The sequence below is a fragment of the Paramisgurnus dabryanus genome, chromosome 5 (assembly GCF_030506205.2).
Source record: "Paramisgurnus dabryanus chromosome 5, PD_genome_1.1, whole genome shotgun sequence".
Taxonomy (NCBI): domain Eukaryota; kingdom Metazoa; phylum Chordata; class Actinopteri; order Cypriniformes; family Cobitidae; genus Paramisgurnus; species Paramisgurnus dabryanus.
In genome coordinates, this window is record NC_133341.1 from 29,682,417 (window position 1) to 29,702,759 (window position 20,343).

A 20,343-nucleotide genomic window follows, 5' to 3' on the forward strand; every position below is an offset into this window, starting at 1 on the left:
GTAAAAGATAAACTCACTCTTGGTGGACGATGTTGGATTCTGGCTCGTGCAACTTTCTGCTTGTTTACGATATTCATGAGTTTAACCGCATCTGCTCCTTTGACGTAGACCACCGGCCTTTTCAGAGGGTCTTCTGAAAGTTGGTTGAGCTGGAAAATGGAAATTAAAACATATTTTAAAAAGGCAAAGAGAGAAAATCGCAGAATTCTTTAAAAAGCTTTTACCTGTTTGATTATCTAATGGAAATTTAACTTTGTATGGAAAGTAGTTAGTACACTTAAGCTGTACTTCCCTGCTGAAAAAAACAATTAAACCATTATGGTTTCCATTAAAATACCAATAGGAACCATTAGCTTTTACCATTAAAACCAATACACTGTAGTGTGTTTTGGGCCATATTTCGTTAGAACCAAAAAAATTCTAATAAAATGGTTTTATTGTTTTTTTCAGCAGGGTTTAAAGGTGCCAAAGAATCCACAGAATTAATGTTAAATTGTAATTTGATATTTACATAGAAGGTATGTAACTTTATTAAGTGCAAAAATGATCCAGAAACGTTTTCAAATGTCCATTTACAACCCTAGGATTTGTCCTTTGAATTAAATGGTCTATTTTTGCCCTATTTGGAAGGATCATGAATAATAATAATAATAAAATGTTTGAGCTTGTTTCAGGCGGATTTTTTTTTTATTGTTTGGAGATTGTTAATGGATGTTTCTCAGTGCTAAGTTTGTGGGTTTTTTTAGTATGGACTTGCAAAACGTCAATAGTCAATAGTAGAACTTCAGCCTAAACGCTAGCATATAGCATTAACTAGCATATAGCGCTAACTTAGCAGTCACAACTTTGTTTTAGAATTTCACAACTTTGTAATTAATTTAATGTTGGGGTGTACATCTCTACTGTGATGTCACAGTCAGTGTTATTTTGAGATTGGCCTGTTTTCCAGCAGTCTTTTGGGTGCACAAGTTTTACATAAAAATTAGGAAACAAACGCGTTTAAGGCTCACAATATATCATTACCACGTACAGAGCTCTTATTATTCATCTATGCCTAGGTAAATACAGTTCTATGGCAAACAGTATCAAACACTTAAAGGACAAGTTCGGTATTTTAGACTTAAAGCCCTGTTTTCAGATTGTTTATGGTGAAATAGAATGGTTTTGACTGAAATTTCGACATTTTCGGCTGCCCTGAGAATTTTCGCGTGTTTGTGTTTCAGCTCAGACATCTATAATGGATTTAATGGTGCACTGGAACAATCCTTCCTAAAATGCATTAAACTTTCGTTTACAAAGACGTGAAACTCACCGAGTGGTCAGGGGTGTTCACTGGTATGCTCACACAAAAATCGCTCCAAAAGACGCATTCCAACAGGTTTTATCGTAGTTTTTACCAGCCCCATGGACTTGTATTAGATGTCCTGTGAGGTACGGTATTACTCCGCGCCGGGAACTTTGCTCTATTCTTGCAATAGGCAAAGGCGGATTAGCGCCACCACCTGGGCTGGAGTGTTTATTATTCAAGCTCTAAGCGGAAGAATATACGGGTGTGAGGCGTTTGGAAAAATAGGTCCACAAGTTAACAACGAATGCTAAAACAGCTGTTGGAAAGCATCTTTTGCAGCGATTTTTGTGTGAGCATATCAGTGAACACCCCTGACCACTCGGTGAGTTTCACATCTTTGTAAACGAAAGTTTAATGCATTTTAGGAAGGATTGTTCCAGTGCACCATTAAACCCATTGCAGAGGTCTGAGCTGAAACACAAACACGCGAAAATTCTCAGGGCACCCGCAAATGTCGAAATTTCAGTCAAAACCATTCTATTTCACCATAAACAATCTGAAAACAGGGCTTTAAGTCTAAAATACCGAACTTGTCCATTAAACTCGTACAACATTGAAAACGTTTACATGCATCCTACAAGCAATTATAATTACATTTAGGAAATATTGCTATTACACTTCTCATCTCATGTAAAAACAATACTTCGGTAAAAATAACGTGATTAAGCTCATTAAGTATAATTGTATAAAAAAATGCCATATGCAGATTTTAATCACGATACACAGCCATTTAAATAAAATTGAATCACATCTGTACCAAACTAACTGAAGTGCGCATATGTTTTTGTCACACAACTTTCGCGAATTTGTAGTAATATACATTTTTTTTTACTCAATCAACATGACTCGATGTCGGCAGTCTTGCCTTCATCAAGAAACAGCGCAATATAGCATATAAAACCATTACAGGCAATGATCTTCATCACAGCACTGAATAACAAAATACGCCCATACGAACACGTTTGTCATTTTACATAAATACATTTTAACAGTGGCTGGTAATACATCTATATGAAAGTTCATAATTTGTGCAGTGCATCAGGCTATGTGAATAATAACAACCACAGTTATTAATGAAAAATCAGAATATAAAAACTGCAAGTAAACAGGAGTGAACTGGTTTGCTGGAGTCATGTGATTATTGGAAGTAATCACATTATTGGTGTATATGTAAACTTATAACACTTCTCGTTGAATGCTTGAATCTGATTGGCCAATTGTGACATTTGCCTATTTGTTATTTACAGATAACAACCGATTAAAACTAATAACACATGGGAACACAGATGCTGCAAATCATTTTGACAGGTACAGTTTAATATTGCACTAAAATGAGATATAAATATGTATTAAAAGCATACAGCTTGTTTGTGACATTTGAACGTTTATCTTAAAACAAAAAGTAAATGGGTTTTCCTCCTAGAAAGAATAAAATGTTCCGAAGTGAAACATATAGTGAAACAACCAACTGCCTATACATTATCCCTTACCTAGACAATGTAATGATGCTGTCAATCTGTTGTAATGATAAATTCATATATTTATTAAATAAATTACCGAAAACTAAAGTTAACTTAAGTAATATTTTGTACATTTTTATTTGTCAAACTGTTTAGATTTACACAAACTGAATGACACAAACCAGGGTTTTAAACCGCTACAAATTCATATTTTGCTATCATTTTGTTTCGCAAAAACTAGAAACCTCACGAAGTAAAATAAATGCAACCGCTAGTTATAAAAGTTGAAAGGCAGTAAAATCCTGCTAACAACAGGGCTGTAGAGATGCACACCAAAAAACACGTAATTATTTGAATGAATAACCATATTTCAATCCGCCAGATCAACGTGGACCTGGTTGGCAGGGAAAAAAAAGTCTCCACGACAACATACACCCAATGTGAAAAAGCAACCTATAGAGGCCAGACGTGGAAATTGTGGTTGGGTTTTTCTACATCGAGGGGGAAAGTAGTAGTAAACCAATTGCATGTTGCGAATGCGGACGCTCAATTTAGCCTGGTAGCTCCTCAGACTGCAGCTTCGGTCTGTAATTTGAAAAACCTGAGGGAAATACCAGAGATATTCAAGCCTCTATTTCTCCCGCTGTCGTCATGTCTCATATGTGAAATATGGTAACTGAAAGAGTCTCGTTTTACCCCTCTTATTTTTCGGGGCTTTCATGTGAAGATACATATAGTTTCCAGATTTTGCTAGGTTTGCAAAATTACACATTAATTGTCATTTGTGCATGTTTATCATTTTCATTGACTGCTCATCCATTTTTTTGTCCACCAGGACAAAATGGAGCACATATACTGAGGTTTCGCAGCTGTCTTGTCTTTATCTTTTTCGAAAGAGTAAACGTCTATTCCAAACTTGGTTAAGAGTAAGAAGGGTAGCATGATGGTGGCAAAGACTTTTGCTTTGACTCTCTGCCCCATGATTACCGAACTCTCCTCGTCCTCCCCAAAGCCTCAAGGCTTTAAACTGTAATCTATGCGGCTGAGGCGGCAGAATGAGTCTGGACAGAGGCGCAGGCTCTGGAATGCAAAGCCACGACTCCTTTCATGTGGTCGTACAGAAGCTCTTTTATCTCATCTGTACACCGTTTACAACTGAACGAGCGAGAGGAGAAAAGAACGGCAAGTCTGGGCCTGGCGAGGACGTGGAAAATACCACAGTAAAAGGGAGGGAAGTGAAAAAAGACCCTTGCTTTCTAAAGGCAGAGACAAAGAAAAGGACTTCCACACACAGCACACTTATCCACAGAGGGTGGTGAGAACAGATGCTGTAAATCCATTAGGCAAATGAAAGTAAATGGTTGCTGATGATAGACTAAAGCAAATCCGATTTGCCTTTTCTTTAGTTGAAAAGTAAAAGAACTTAAAGGGATAGTTCACTGAAAATTCTGTCATCATTTACTTACCCTCAAGTTGTCCCAAATTTCTTTTGTAAAATAAAGATGGAAATGTTAATAAATCTGGGGCACCACTTACTTCCATAGTATAATTGTCTTCAACTCAATGGAAGTCAATGGTGCCCCAGATCTGCTTGGTTAAGGGCTCGTAATAGTTGCGCGTAGGTCCTACGCCGTGACGGTACACGGTTCCGTGTCGGTTTTCATTTATACTTTTGCGTCGTCGTCCGCGTCAACGTGCAAACACATGCGCAGACCGCTGGTAGGCTCAAAGAAGAAGCAGCTTGGCAAGTCATGAAAAAGAAACAGCAACTTGTTGTGTATGATTTAAGAAGGTGAGCAATGAACTTGGCCCATCTTTGCTTTCACCGTCGCAAACGAAAATACGTAGGCCGAAGTTTTTTAACCTGACGGGAGGGGTTCTGGTGGAACAATCACAGCGCTTGCCAGTGATGGGAATAACGGCGTTATAAGTAATTGGCGTTAGTAACTGCGTTCTTTTTTTCAGTAACGAGTAATCAAATAAATTACTGTTTCCCCCGTTATAACGCCGTTATCGTTACTGACATTAAAATGCTGCGCGTTACTAAAATTGATCTCACTGTAGTGATTTTCAGCCGCGTATGCTCACTCTCTCAGCCAAACACTGTTTTTCTCTTGTGTGTGTTGTGAGAAACATAACGGATGATGATTGGCTTAATTTCCATCAGTAGCCAACCAAAGGCAGAGTTCACAAAAAGGCCCACCCACATGCGCAGTCCGAGTCCGAGGAGCGAGCAGCAGTGTTAAAAAGTCTGAGCAACTTGGTCACTTTGTCGCTAGATTTAGCAACTTTCTATCACTTTAGTGACGTTATAGGACAAATCTAGCTATCTTTTCTGGCGTGGTTGGAGACTTTTGTAGACTGACATGAAAATACGCGTCGTTTTCTCTTCTCAACGAGCAGCGGTGCTGCTGCTGACTGTGCCCCATCTCAAAGCACTGACATGCAGCCCGGTCATCGCGCATCAATCACTCCGAAAACACCGGCGACAGGGCGATGCCAAGTACAACAAGCTCAAAGGTAGCGGTCGCAAGTACGAAGTATAAAGCACTACTTTTCCATTGTTGAGGTGAAAGGCAAGAATGTTTGTGTGCAACTTATGCCCATGAAGAAAAAAGTCTCTCCACGTCTGTGGCAAGTAATTCTGATCTAATAAAGCACCTCACATCATCACATGCTGCCACAAAATTAGTGATTTCTCTTTAGTGTCCATTTTAGTCATTTAACATATTTAATTTTGTAAGGGGCATTCAAGTTATTTGAAATATAAAATTTTTTTAAAGTAACGTGGCAATTACTTTTCCTGGTAATTAATTACTTTTATAATAATGTAACGCAGTTACTAACTCAGTTACTATTTGTGAGAAGTAATTAGTAACTATAACTAATTACTTTTTTAAAGTAACGTTCCCAACACTGGCGCTTGCGGTCCGCGTAGAACTGACGCGCTGTTAAAAATTTGGCAAGGTGCACGTCAGGCTACGGATATGGCGTAGAGCTTACGCACGACTATAAATCGGCTTTAGAAACACGTTTGGAACAAGTAAATGACAGAATTTGCATTTTACTGTGAACTATCCCTTTAATTTCTGGTAAAAATTATTCAAGTAGTGAGAGATGGCACTAGTGCAACTAAAAGTACAAGATTAAAATGTGGTATCCTAAATAAGTGTTTAAATGGTATGCTTGAATAGAGCTAACAATTAGTTTTGACTTCATTTTTAATGAAATATGTACACTTGTATCGTTTCTTTAGCTTAACTAGTAGGACGATAGTAGCACAAATGGTTATGTGTTCAATCGTGACAACATCTGTTACATCACTAATGATACTGACAATCCCATCACCCACCTGGTCGATGGCATCTGGATTCTCTGAGACGTCAAAGATGACAGCCGTGGCTCCTCTCTGAACGGCTCTCTTTGCCTGCAAGACAAACAACAAACTTAAAAATTAATTTAATTTGACTTGAGGTAAACACTGGCTATGCAATGCTTAAAATGAACAAAACATAGTAATCACAGCAGTTATGGGAAAGACAACAAATCATAAAACAAGAAACCGTGAGACCGCAGACTAGAAATGCCTTAAACGTGGGCCGATCAGCGGGGAGCGACATTGTGTTCCACATCAAAGCATTTCTTAAATTAAAAGATCCAGATTTATTTGAAAGCAGGCTGTTTTTAAAGGCAGACCGCTCCTTCCTTGAGGCCTAAGTAAATATTTCCACATCATGTGAAACGTCACGTCTCACTCCCAACCAACAGAGGTCGCTGTAAGACTTCAGCTGGACAGAGCTCACGTGTGTCAGCGTGCACGGCTCTCGTTTTTCTTGCGCCTAATTGTTCATTTGTTTGTTTGTTTTAAGAAACGATCAAGGATATTGTAAGCCAAAATCGCATTTTGCTTACACAGTGACGGCTGGGTCCGTTCCAGCTCCACTCATGCACAAGAGGACAGACCGAAACCAACAAGGAAAATAAAAAAAGATCAAAGCCACAATGCACTGTGCTATAACTGTTATCAGAGAAGCAAAGAGATGGCAAAACTCCAAACCCAAGGCATTCTGGGTACTATGAGATACAAGGTCTTTCCACATGGCCTGTGTGCTTATCCAGTGACTGTGACTGCCCAACAACAATGCATGTTGCATTGAATTTTAAGCTAAATCCTTTTTGTATGGGGTCCAATGAGTTCAGAATTTAAGTAGTTATATTTTATTTAGTATAGTCTTGTAATGCAAGAAAAGAAATTGCTAAAAATCATTAGGATGTTATGTAAAGATCACATTCCATGAAGAAATTTAGTACGTTCCCTACCGTAATTATATATCAAAACTTTTATTTTGAGTGGATGACAACTTTAAAAATCGATTTTCTCAATATTTAGTTTTTGCACCATCAGATTCCAGATTTTCAAATAGTTGCATTTCGGGCCAAATGTTGTCATATGCTAACAAATCATACATCAATGGAAAGCTTATTTATTAGTTTAGTTAGTTTGAATAAAAGATGTTCAAATCTCAATTTTTAGTAATTGTTGAAATTAACATTAACAAAGACTAATAAATGGTGTGCAGTTCATTATTAGATCATGTTAACTAATGTAGTTAACTAATGTTAACTAATGAACCTTATTGCAAAGTGTTACCAATAAAACTTTATAAACATTAAAAGCGTTGACGCTTTTAGACGTAATGTCAGAATCTCACTGTTTTGCACAAGTTTTATTTTTGGCTGAAATCGCAACACATAGTAAAGGTTATGCAAATTCCATTCAAATGTCAACCTTTTCATGAAGTTAAATTTTTACCCAAAGTTTTCAACCATACTGATATTTTTGTGTAAATATTTGGTGGTTTATATACCCATGCTCTGTTAAAGTTATTATACAATTTATTATTTTCCATAGTTAAGTAGTGGCAAATTTCTGACTTGTCACATCCATAGCGCTGTATTCTTCATAAATGTTTTTTGAAGAGTCATCCCTTCTTGATTTTTTTATTTGCTTTTAGTTTTTGCATTTAACTGTCTCCCAAAAATGTATCCATAACGCATTTATATTTTCCATATCTAAAATAGCATGAGTATAAACATTATTATATAGATATTTTTCTGATGTCTGTACTCTATCATCAGGGGTTTGGGAAAATATAAACAGATGGTTCAATAGATTGTCCGAGAATGCATTTATTACTAAATGATTTTGGTTTATTATGTTTTGACTGCAAATGTCCCATCCAGAACACTTGGATTTGCCAATGTGCTAAATAAATAAAAAAATCTCAAGCAAAAACTAAGAGGGTAAATAAAAAAACATGTCTCTATTTCTGACATCACCTGACCACAGTATTTGCAAAAGGAAGCAAAGCTGGAAGAAGTCTTTACAATGAAGACCCCTGGGATGCAATCACAGGTCTAATAGTTGTGATATCATGCATTTGGACTGCGGTATATACAGGGTCTCAAAACGCACCGTAGCAATTGAGTAACATCTGTTTCTGAGACACACATTGCAGACTGTGTGCTAGCATACTGCGCACCGTTTATACTGTGTATTGCCTATTAGTAGTATGCAGTATGTAACTTATTTCATGTAGTATGCTACACTGTTGTCACATTACATCATGTCTAATTCCATAAGTGTTCAGTTATCATGAAAAAAGTACACTGTAAAAAAAAACTTTGCTGCCTTAAAATGTTTTGTTAAATCAACTCAGATTTACAAGTCATGTCAACAGAAATTAGTTGTCACAACTTATAAAACATAGTTGAGAAAAGTCAACTTAAATGTATAAGTTATAACAACTCACCTGTAGTTATAACAACTCATCTCTAGTCAATATAAATAATAGTAAGTTGAAATGACTTGTAAATCCGAGTTGATTCAACAAAAAATTTTAAGGCAGCAAAGTAATTTTTACAGTGTACAAAAGTTGTCGACAGGGCAGACTTTTTCAAAAAAGTGCACCTTTGTACCTCAAATCTGTACCTAAATGCAGAGTTCCCACACCTTAGTTAACTTTAAATTTCCCTTTCGAGGGAACTTGCGCTGCGTTACTTTGGTGACACTTTGGGGACGACTCCAGGGGTAAGTGCGTCTGAATATCAAATTTAACCAATGGTGAGGCTTAATGACAAAATAGGGTGACACGGGAGCCAGAAAGAATATCGCTATCTAAAATATTGTCAAAAACGTCATTACAGGGATGCAGGAAGTATGGCAAGGGAGACGCAGCGTCTCGTTCCCTTCTCATGGAGCAACAGTTACATACATAAACAGAGACGTTTTCATTTGTCAAACACAATTATGCAAAAAGGATTTTGGTATGAATCAACATTCGCATACAGAAGATATAAGCATTTAAAGCGAACAGTTTAGCACGTGTGCTTAAAAAGTCTAGAATTTTTATGATATTATCCTACACTACACAGGGAATAATATGGATTTTTTTCCAGAAACTTCATTCCTCAAATAGATTCAAGCACTTTCAATTACCTGTATCTATGTATGTATATTTTCACAAACATCCCAGTGCCCTGAATTTTTCCCCCAGATTTACAAACTTTCAAGGATTTCAAGGACCCATGGGAACCTTTTCAAAGGATAACATGCAAGTGACAGCTTTTGTACCTTCTTTCTGACAGTGTGAGGAAAAAAACGGCATGTAAAATGGCAAATGATGAGTCAAAAGCGCGCTATTCCGAAAAATAACCGCAACTGTTTATGCCCGTACTGCCGGGTTCATCAGCCCACATCTGTCCAAACGTTCAAAGCATTTCTGAGAAACAATGAGTTTCATCTGCCGGCGTTTATACCAACTCAGTCATTTCCACCTCTGACAGTTCATTACGATCCCACAAGAAAAGCTCATTTTACTGGAGCTGTTGTGGTCTAATAAATCTGTACCACATTGTGTCCCCATCCCACACTGTAACATTCCTCAGCTGTACTCATTAGTAAAAAAAAAAAAGATGCAAAATGACAAAATAACCTCCCGAAAAAGGCCCTAAACTTCAAAACACAAATGTGACAAGATAAACATTTTAAAAGACGAGTGCCAAATTCGCTTCTGCATTATTTTATCCCACACAAAGAGCCATAATTCATTCAATATACGGAATATTATCATATGAAACCTGTAATTTACTTTTAAACGTGAATATGCTCAGCAAATACTGGAATGAGGAGGAAATCTGAGAACCTAAAATAATTCATTATACCCAGCATGAGGAAATACTTCAAAAGACGTAAGCCAAGAGGAACTTAATGACTGTTTATGTCTTGTCAACGTTTAGATTCACACTACCGTTTAGCGGATTGACTGATCCAAAGGAATGCGGAAATAGTCTCTCTCTCTCTCTCTCTCTCTTGTTTGCTCCACATCGATCTACTTGAAACACTTCAGTGGTGTTTCGCCTCCTTTGAAGATGGCAATTTTGGTTAAATATTAATAACGCTTGATAAAAGAGCTTTAGTAGGGAAATGAGAGTTTGGAAGGGGGGGTCACAAAGGAAGGCGAGCAGGAGCAATACAGAGATTGAAAGAGAGAGAGAGAGAGAGAGAGAGAGAGAGAGAGAGAGAGAGTGAGAGAGAGAGAGAGAGAGAGAGAGAGAGAGAGCACGTGTGGAGGCGCTAAATCTTCTTTGAACAAGCTGTGCATTGAACAAGCTCTGTAATGTAGAAACATGCCTCTCGATGGAAAAATAAAAAGCCCAAAGACCACCATGCAACCCCCCACACCCCCTTCAGGTGTCCCACCTTCGGCACAGACCCCACCCACCAGTCGAACATGTCGACGCCCCTCCCTGCGCCACCCATGTTGTGCTACAGACAAACTGAAATCCAGAAGCATCTTTATAGTTAGAAAATATACATAAATGTGCTTTTGGATGCTGCAGTTACAATTCTGGGGATAAATAAGATAGCAACATGTGCATCTGGTGCTTATACGTTTGCAAGACATCTCTAGTCCATTTGTAGTCTCTTTAAGCAATCACCTCTGTATCATCAGGCTATTTTGAATATTTCAGCAAACTTGCTCGCTCTGCAAACTGCTTTAATTAAAGTCATTAAGTCCTCAGAAAGCAAAGCTCTGCCATTACGCCGTAATTTCAGGTTGCCTTCTGGCCTATGGGTTTCCTCAAAGATAAAGGCATACTTTCCTCATTTAGAGTTTACTTAAATGTGGTGAGAATTTTTTTTATCCCCATTCATTTTCTCAGGACGTGCCAAGACGTCACTTACGCAGGTCAGAAATTCTTGGAGGGAAAAGGAGCAAAAGATATAAAACCAGCATCTAATGCAGGGAAGTACAAAGCAGGAATGATCGATTTCTCACAATCTGTGGAGATCTATGCACCTTCAAGTTTAACTGCGTGACCACATCACCCAACCATAAACCATAAATAGATAAAAACGTGTAGGTTTATTTCTGATGTTGACTTACAACAGTGTGCAGGTGTAAACGCAAACTGTCCGAAAGATAAAAGACATAAAAGAGTCGATAAACACATTAAAACATGACGCAATTGTTGTTTTTCTACAGACATTATGTGTGTACATGAGATTTTAAGAAAACCTAGTCTTTTACACTTGCAGATAGTAAGGCAACAGTCACTTGTCAATACATGTCCATGTATGAATTTGGCAGACGCTTTTATTTAATGTGACAAACAGTGAAATTAAGGTATAAAGTGTGTGTGTGTGTGTGTGTGTGTGTGTGTGTGTGTGTGTGTGTGTGTGTGTGTGTGTGTGTGTGTGTGTGTGTGTGTGTGTGTGTTCAAACCTGTGACCTTGGCTTTGCGTGTGCCATGCTAACCAGTTGAGCTATAAGAACTATAGTACATATACATACACAAACACAACATATTTTAAACACATATGTAATGCTATGTTCACACCAGCCGCGGTAGAGGCGTCAATCCAGAGTGATTTCTATGTTAAAGGTTAGTACATTTTTTTTTTTTTTTAAATCCAGATAATTTACTGACCACCATGTCATCCAAAATGTTGATTTCTTTCTTTGATCAAATCGAGAACAAATAAATTTTTTAAAACATTCCAGGATTTTTCTCATTTTAATGGACTTTAATGGACCCCAACACGTAACAGTTTTAATGCGGTTTAAAATTGCAGTTTCAACAGAGTTTCAAAGGACTCTAAATGATCTCAAACGAGGCATAAGGGTCTTATCTAGCGAAACGATTGTCATTTTTGACAAGAAAAATAAAAAATATGCATTTTTAAACAACAACTTCTCGTCTATCTCCGGTCCTGCGTAGTGACGTAGAAAAGTCACGTGTTACATATAAACGCACATTTGCGGACCATTTTAAACAATAAACTGACACAAAGACATTAATTATTATCATTCGACATACAACAACGCCGGAACGGTCATCTTTCTCCACACTTGTAAACACTGGGGCGTAGTTTCGCATACGTCATTCGTGACCTCTTGACGTGATGAAGTATTGCGCGAGGTTGCGCTGACGCATCACAGGACCAGAGATAGACGAGAAGTTGTGGTTTAAAAGTGCATATTTTTAATTTTCTTGTCAAACATGACACTCGTTTCGCTAGATAAGACCCTTATGCCTCATTTGGGATTGTTTAGAGTCCTTTGAAACACCATTAAAAAAAACTGTTAAGTGTTGAGTTAAGTGTTAAGTGATGGGGTCCATTAAAGTCCATTAAAATGAGAAAAATCCTGGAATGTTTTCCTCAAACATAATTTCTTCTCGACTAAACAAAGGAAGACATTAACATTTTGGATGAAATGGTGGTGAGTAAATTATCTGGATTTTTTTAAAGAAAATTGACAAATTTTTGACGCTTTTTCACGCCCATCTGGAGGTCTCGCGGGGCTAATGAGGCATTTAGTGCGGCACAATAGACATAAATCTGCCTCTTTCGCACGTCTAGATCGCAGCAAACGCGCAAGCTGAAAAATCGAAACTTTGCTAAAAAAAAAATTGCGCTGTGTTAACCAATCAGGAGCTTGCTCTAGTAGTGACATGATTACAGGAAGCGAGTTGAGTCACAGAAGCCCCTCCCATGACGTGGATTTCTGCGTGAATATCTCGAATGACTAGAATTTCACGCGTGGCTTTCATGCACGAATGCCAGTAAACTCAAAATGTTCAAGCGTCCAACTACGTGCGAATAGCGCGTTTTTACCGCCTCTACCGTGTTTGGTTTGAATCCAGCATAATAAAATGCATTTCTTGGAAGCTACATAAATGGCTCACACAAAACTTGCAAAACAAGCTTTTCACCTTAAACAGACACAGAGCTTTACTCTTACTGTTTAATATTTGTCTTTGGGACAAAAGAGTCTATTAAAGCAGCAGTGCCTGCTTTTTACAGCGACCGTCAGGACGTGTTACAATTTAAAACTATTTTTATGAGCGAAAAAAATGTTTATAAAGCTTGTTAAAGTCATGTTGCTACACAAATAACAGCATAAACCCAAGTCTACACTTCCTTCAGGAACACTGCCTGAAAATACACAACATACTCTGCAAGAGATTAAGACGTATACAAGATCTTATTTCACTGTTTGATTTTATTTAAATTTTTGTGTTGAATAGAAACCTGCCGTCATGTAACCATACTATGCACTTACTAAAGTTACTGAGGCTTTTGAAAAAACATTTTTGAAGTAAAACTGCAATCGTCATCTAATCTTCCTATACATGTTTTTAGACTGAATGAGTAATGCTCTCTTTTGTGTACTGTATGGCTTATATGAATGCAAACTGTAAGATTAAGTTCAGGGTGGTTCAATGACTTTTGTTTGACGAAGGGCTAATTTCTAAAATAGGCAATGTCTCTTAAAGGGATAAAGTTTATGCACTCCCAAAGGCTTTTATCCTCTGAATCCATGAAGACTATCATTGAGAAGTCTAATCTAGCTTTTGGTTAAATGCAGACTCAAAAACACCACTGTCAGTCATCACAGATTATTTAAATCGCTTTAAAAAAACAAAAACCCTAGCTGAATGGAAATTAATGCGTTATAAATCCAGGTTTGAGGTAAAGGCTTCCGTAACTTTAAAGTTCACGATAAAAAGTGATTTATACTTTTGCGTAGGTGGAACGCCGTAGCCTCTACGCCATAGGCTACACGTCAGTTTTCATTTATACTTCTGCGTCGTCGTTCACGTCAATGCGCAATTACACGACAGGGTACGTGCAGCCTACAAAGTAGGTCCTATGCAGAGCTTAAATCGTACTTAAAGGGATAGTTTACTGAAAATCATCATTTCAAACATTTATACATTTCTTTGTTCTACTAAACAAAACAAAAAAAGATATTTTGAAAAATGCTTGTAACCAAACAAATCCAGGGCACCATTGACTTCCATAGTTGGAGTAAATACTACTATGTAAGTGAATGGTGCCCCTGATTATTATTTTCAAAATATCTTCATTTGTGTTCAGCAGAACAAAGACATTTATACAAGTTTGAAACAACTTGAGGGCAAGTTCATGATAACAAAATTTTCATTTTTGGGTGAACTTCCCCTTTAAAGGGATAGTTTGGCCAAAAATGATATTAAACCCATGATTTACTCACCCCCAAGCTGTCCGAGTTGCATATGTCCACCGTTTTTCAGACAAACACATTTTCGGATATTTTAGAAAATGTTTTAGATCTTTCAGTTGATTAAATGTAATGTTACGGGGTCCACCCATAGTCCACGACCTTCAAGTCCAAAAAAGTGCGCCCATCCTTCACAAATTAAATCCAAACGGCTCCAGGTCTTCTGAGGGTAATCCACGCGGTGTTGTTGTAGAAATATCCATATTTAATACTTTAATAACATAAATAACTACCTTCCGGTAGCGCCGCCATCTTATACATGTCCGCATTCAGGATGAGAGCTTACGCAGCCTACGGAGGCTACTCTGCTGCTGCTCTGTGCCCCCGCCCTCCGAATTTGTCATACGTCACTAAGAAAAATGCGTACACTACGCTAATACTCTCTCCTGAATACAGAGGAGTCTAAGATGGCGGCGCTACCGGAAGGTAGTTATTTACGTTAATAAAGTTTTAAATATGGCTATTTCTACAACAACACCGCGCGGATTACCCTCAGAAGACCTTTGTTTGTCATCCTGGAGCCGTTTGGATTTAATTTGTGAAGGATGGACGCACTTTTTTTGGACTTGAAGGTCGTGGACCCCGTAACATTATATTTAATCAACTGAAAGATCTAAAACATTTTCTAAAATATCCGAAAATGTGTTTGTCTGAAAAACGATGGACATATGCAACTCGGACAGCTTGGGGGTGAGTAAATCATGGGTTTAATATCATTTTTGGCCGAACTATCCCTTTAAAGCTAGAAAACAAAAGTACACGCTCCTATGGTTATTTTGAAGTATTTTCTCTATAGCCAATAGAAAAAAGTTAAGTAAACTGACATCATTTTATGTCATCACTGGTTATTTTATCGAAAACAGATTCTGATTTTGGCTTGGTTCGTGGACGCGGTGACCCAAAGGAGATGGCAGATTCATTGGAGGCTCCGTTGAGTAGTGCAGAACTAATACAAGATCATTTCAGGGAAGGCACCAGGAGACCTCGGACAGCAGGTCAGCTTCTTGTTTAGACCTGTTTTGAGACCAGTTTTTGTTGGGAGCAATAACAGTTTAATAATTGTAAAGGCAAGGTACACACAGAGGTACAGAACTAAATAGCTTTATAATGACAATGCCTTAGAGCCAACGTTTAAGGTTGCGGTTTCACAATGGAAGAACAAGGCCAAAATATACTGCTCATAAATCTTTTTTTATTTTACACAAAATTACTGAAGGAAGACCCCATCACATATAACAATGAATGATCTCTCTACTATTTGCAATCACACATTTTGAAGTCTTCATGCAAACAATGCATTCACTATGCTATGTTCCCACAAAATCGACCCCACAACGTTTACGCCGCTAACTCACTGCTCTACCAACTAAGCTACAGATGGTTTTCCTGCCACCAATCCAATGTTACAAGTGTATTAGCTATAGTGAATAAAAAAAGGATTTTTACATAAATTGTGTTGATTTATAGAAAAGCGACGTCTACAAGAGCAAAGATTGACAGTGAAGATGATGATGTTGTCACAGAAACACTACATTATTTCTTCATCAAACAGAATGAATTCCAGCTTAGTTTCCCAACTATGGCGTCAACTTCCTGAGGGGTCGTAAAAATTGCCCTTTTCTCTATTTATCATTCTCAAGACCGCTGCCCCCCCTCCTTCCTTTCCGTTCACTTAAAGATCAGTCAAAAAACGCAGCCACTAATTTAAAGCCCATCGGCTTCCCGCTAACTCCGGCGACTCAAATCCCGCGCCTCAGGATGGACAACTGCTAATTAAATTTCCCCCTGTTTTTTTTCCTCTCTTCCTGCCGTAGTTTTGGGTGTATGTCTTGTTTTTTTACCGGTTTTCCAGCCTTAAGCATACACAAGAAAAGTAAACAATGCTTTCTTTTCTCTTCTTCCTTCTCTCCACATCAAATCGGAGGATTTTACAAGATGTCCAAAATAGGCATGAGGATTTAACAGAATCAACGGCGAAAAAAACTGTCTCCTTACCTCATCCCGATTCACAAGTTTATAAGTTAAGCTGTTGGGAAGTGTCAATTTGACATCATTTGATTTCAAGCACATAAGTACGCAAATTTACTTGCAATGTTATGTTTTAAACAGATATGGTGATATAGGAACCCATTCTCACCAGAAAGCGTACAAATGACACGCAGTGTGATTATTGTGCAATAGATACGCCAAATTCCGATTTTGCGTGCATATGATACGCCAGTCCTTCCCATTCACTTATATGGCGAATCGTTTCGTGACGTTTTATTTATTGTTTTCTCATTTGTGTTCTGTTTTTTTTTACCATTTTCGCTTGGGTTTAGGGTTAGAACAACTTTTTGTTATATAAAAATGACATCCTAACCCAAACCCCAACTCTAACCCCAACTCCAAGCGACCATGGCTTAAATATAGATAAAAACTTAGAGAAACCTGTATATTAAATAACCTGCTTAAACAAATGTGAAATCTAACCCTAAACCCAAGCGAAAATGGTTTAAAAAACAGAAAACAAATGAGAAAACAATAAATAAAACGTCACGAAACGATTCGCCATATAAGTGAATGGGAAGGACTGGCGTATCATATGCACGCAAAATCGGAATTTGGCATATCTATTGCATGATAATGCGTGTCATTTGTACGCATCTTGGTGAGAAAGGGTAGGATATAGAGACTAAAATTATGCATTGCAGCTCTAAGTAGTAGATGAATACTGAATCTAGCTAATAAATCAATTTAGCACAATTTTAACTTGAGCTGAAAATAATTTCAAGTCTTATTTCATGAACTGACACACTTTCAAAGCATCTAAAATGACCAAAAAAATTAAATAGCAGGGTCTGAAAAGCTCTTAATATTATATCTTAAAGCCCAACTTATGCTTTTAACTGTATAAAAGAACGTAAACATAACTCTGTTTAAGCTAAGCAATGTTCATAAGAAACAATAGCTGTGTTTCCATTACCTTTTAAGTTGCACAAATTTACTTTGGGAAAGAAAATTCCAATGGAAACACGTAAATTTCACAAAATTTCGCAAAGTTATTATGCTCGTATGAGGTGTTTTTCAGGCAATTTGGAAAAGGTGCATTTCGCAAAACGGCAATAGAAACAATTTATTCACATTTTCATGGTCACCTGATGCAAGTCACATAATTATTATTTGAATATGACGCGGTTTGTACTTAAACCTCCCAGAAATGCCTCATTACGTGTAGGGCTGCACGATTAATCGTATTTTTATCATGATAACGATATGTGCGCCCCGCGATTAGTTAAAGACAATCGTCGTGATTAATCAGTAAAGACAAAGCACAAAGCAGACGGTCTAGAATCAAGCAATGTGTTTGCTTGATATGGGTGGAGTCAGAGTAAACGGAGAGGATAATGAGTATAAGGAGTTATTTTTGCTATTTCTGCCGAATTTTTTTGCAAAATCTATGCAGAATTTTGCGGAATGATTTTAAATGTTTTAAAAAGAGAATGGGAGCTGTGAATATTACAAAACAATAAAATATTTTATAATATATAACATATATATAGCCTAATATTATATACATGGCTGTAAATTGTAATAAAAATACTGAAGTGAATAGAAGTTCTTCACTTAGAGAATAATCGTGATTTCTAATCGTGATCAAAAGTTTGAACAAAACAATCGTGATCATCATTTTTCCTGGAATCGTGCAGCCCTAATTACGTGTTTGCTTTCCTTGCCAATAATGTTTGTATAACACTCCTATATCTTTTTTTATTTAAAATAATGTACTATTAACTCCAAGAGGTAAACATTGAGCTATACCACTGAGCTATAGAGGAACAAAAAAATGATAAATGCTCTTGCTAGTATACAGTGCAGGAGCATCCAGCTCTTTTACCAATTAAGTCATTATTAAGAAAACTGTGCTGTAAATTCCCCATCAATGATTACTCAAAAATAAAGTTTACATTTAATAAGGGTAGCAGAGCACGAGGCAAACAAACACACACACTTATGTTAACTCTAATAAGGTTAAAGCTGGAGATGGAGGTTCTGCACGCACTGCCTTAAGACAACCTGACATAAAGAGCCGCCCAGGGTCACAGAGAGTTTAAAGCGGTGTCCCACAGAGGTCAGCATCTAAACTACCTTCACATTTGCCAGAAATGTATAACAAAACCAGCTGACAAAGAAAAAAATAAATAAGGAAGCAATATACAACCAGACATTATCGTTAATCTTCAAATGGACAACATAAAAAAAACAGGAAAAAATTATAAAAATAAAATTAGAATCCAAACAGACATAATATTTAAGAGGTCTGACACATAATAGAAATTAAATGAACTTGGAGGCATCCACACGTTATCATTATTTACCATGAAATTCCATCTGAATACTTAATAAAGTAGTTATCATGTTGTGACTATTGTAATGTGTCAAATAGAAGTATGGGTAGTGATGGTCATTTAGAATTTTTTCATTATCAACAACCGAAGGTCGTTAATGGATCATTAACCGTTATCCAATAATATTAGAATGTTCAATTATACTTACATTTTTTAATTAAATGTAAATTAATTAAATTATGTGTTAAAATTTTAACCATTAGTATTAATTGATCAACATTCTTACTAACCGTTAAGCAGTTAATTATGTTCGTCAATAATCTGTACTAGGCCAGTTTCAACGTATAGACGGTTTCAGCAGTAACAACATAAACATTCCGCTTTCGTGGTCAACACGTAACGTTTCGTTAAAATCTGCCATGAATAAATAACAACATAGTACTTTAAACGTTGTTTATTTATATAACAAGCAAAATAAACAACACGTAGATTACATAGGAAACCAAAACATTTTCTATTTTCGACAAGGTATTTGTTCAAGAGTTCAGTTTAGCAACTAGTCAGACCATTAAAATAACTAAAACCGGAAGTAAAGTTCGGACTAGACGCGTATTGCGTTACCGCACGCGCGTCCGATGAAACCGTCTATACTGATGTCATAAAGAGTCAAGGTTTCAAAACCACTAACATTTTCTGTTATATGGTTTCCAATGTATGAGCTTTGTTTATACAAAATAATTTTTTATCATTAAATCATGTAATTGATTTGATGTTTACATTTATATACATTTCAAAAAGAACATTTTGTAGGCCTTATTTTTATCTGCCATTCATGTTGTATGTTGTCCAAAAAAATTTTTTATTGTGTCCAGTTAAAAATAGTTGTTAGTATATGCAGACATTTAAAAATAACAATTTTAGTGTCGCAATATCGCAACACTGTAAAACAGTGGTAGTTTTGCTTAAGATTATCAAACAGAGAAAATTTCATACCGGCCAATGCCTAATTTGTGCTACAGAAAATTTGTCAAATGGAGGAGGTCTGGACATGAGGTATTAAGCACGGTAGACGCAATTCTGCCTCATTCGCGTATCTAGTTCGTGCGAATGGTGCGGATTGAGCTTTGCCCCGAAAAACTTTCTATTTTGGTGGAAAAACGTGCCGCCTTAACCAATCAGGAGCTTGCTCTAGTAGTGACGTGATTACAGAAAGCGAGCGGAGTCGCAGAAGCCCCTCCCATGATGCGACTTTTCACATGAATGTCTTGATTAATAGAATTTCACACGCAAATGAAGTAAGTTAACTCAAAATGTTCAAGCGGCAAACTAGACGCGAATTTGCCACCTCAAACGCAGCTGGTGTGAACCCACGGTTAGGCCATCCTTGATAAAATTAAAGTGGCTGCACTCCTCCTCTTTCAAGATATTAGAGATACTATCACCTATTCATGTTATGGCAACTGCATCACCGCTGTAAAACATTTGGAAAAGTACCAAATTTAGGGGTAATTTGTTCATGATACCCAATGCAGAATCGCCAATGATGTTAGAAAAGTGAATCTGAAAAATATCAAAAATCACAATATACATATATT

The 20,343-nt window shown here is 37.1% G+C and overlaps 1 protein-coding gene across 1 annotated transcript in view; it reads right to left on the reverse strand.

Moving 5' to 3' along the window:
* The window catches only part of znrf3 (zinc and ring finger 3), a 78,407-nt gene that overhangs the window by 7,642 nt on the left and 50,422 nt on the right, over positions 1-20,343 (reverse strand). Inside the window, exons 3-4 of the mRNA XM_065250845.2 lie at positions 6,161-6,235; positions 18-149 (exon numbers count right to left, since the gene is read on the reverse strand). Of these exons, the coding sequence (XP_065106917.1) occupies positions 18-149; positions 6,161-6,235 (207 nt within the window). The remainder of the gene's footprint in view (positions 1-17; positions 150-6,160; positions 6,236-20,343) is intronic.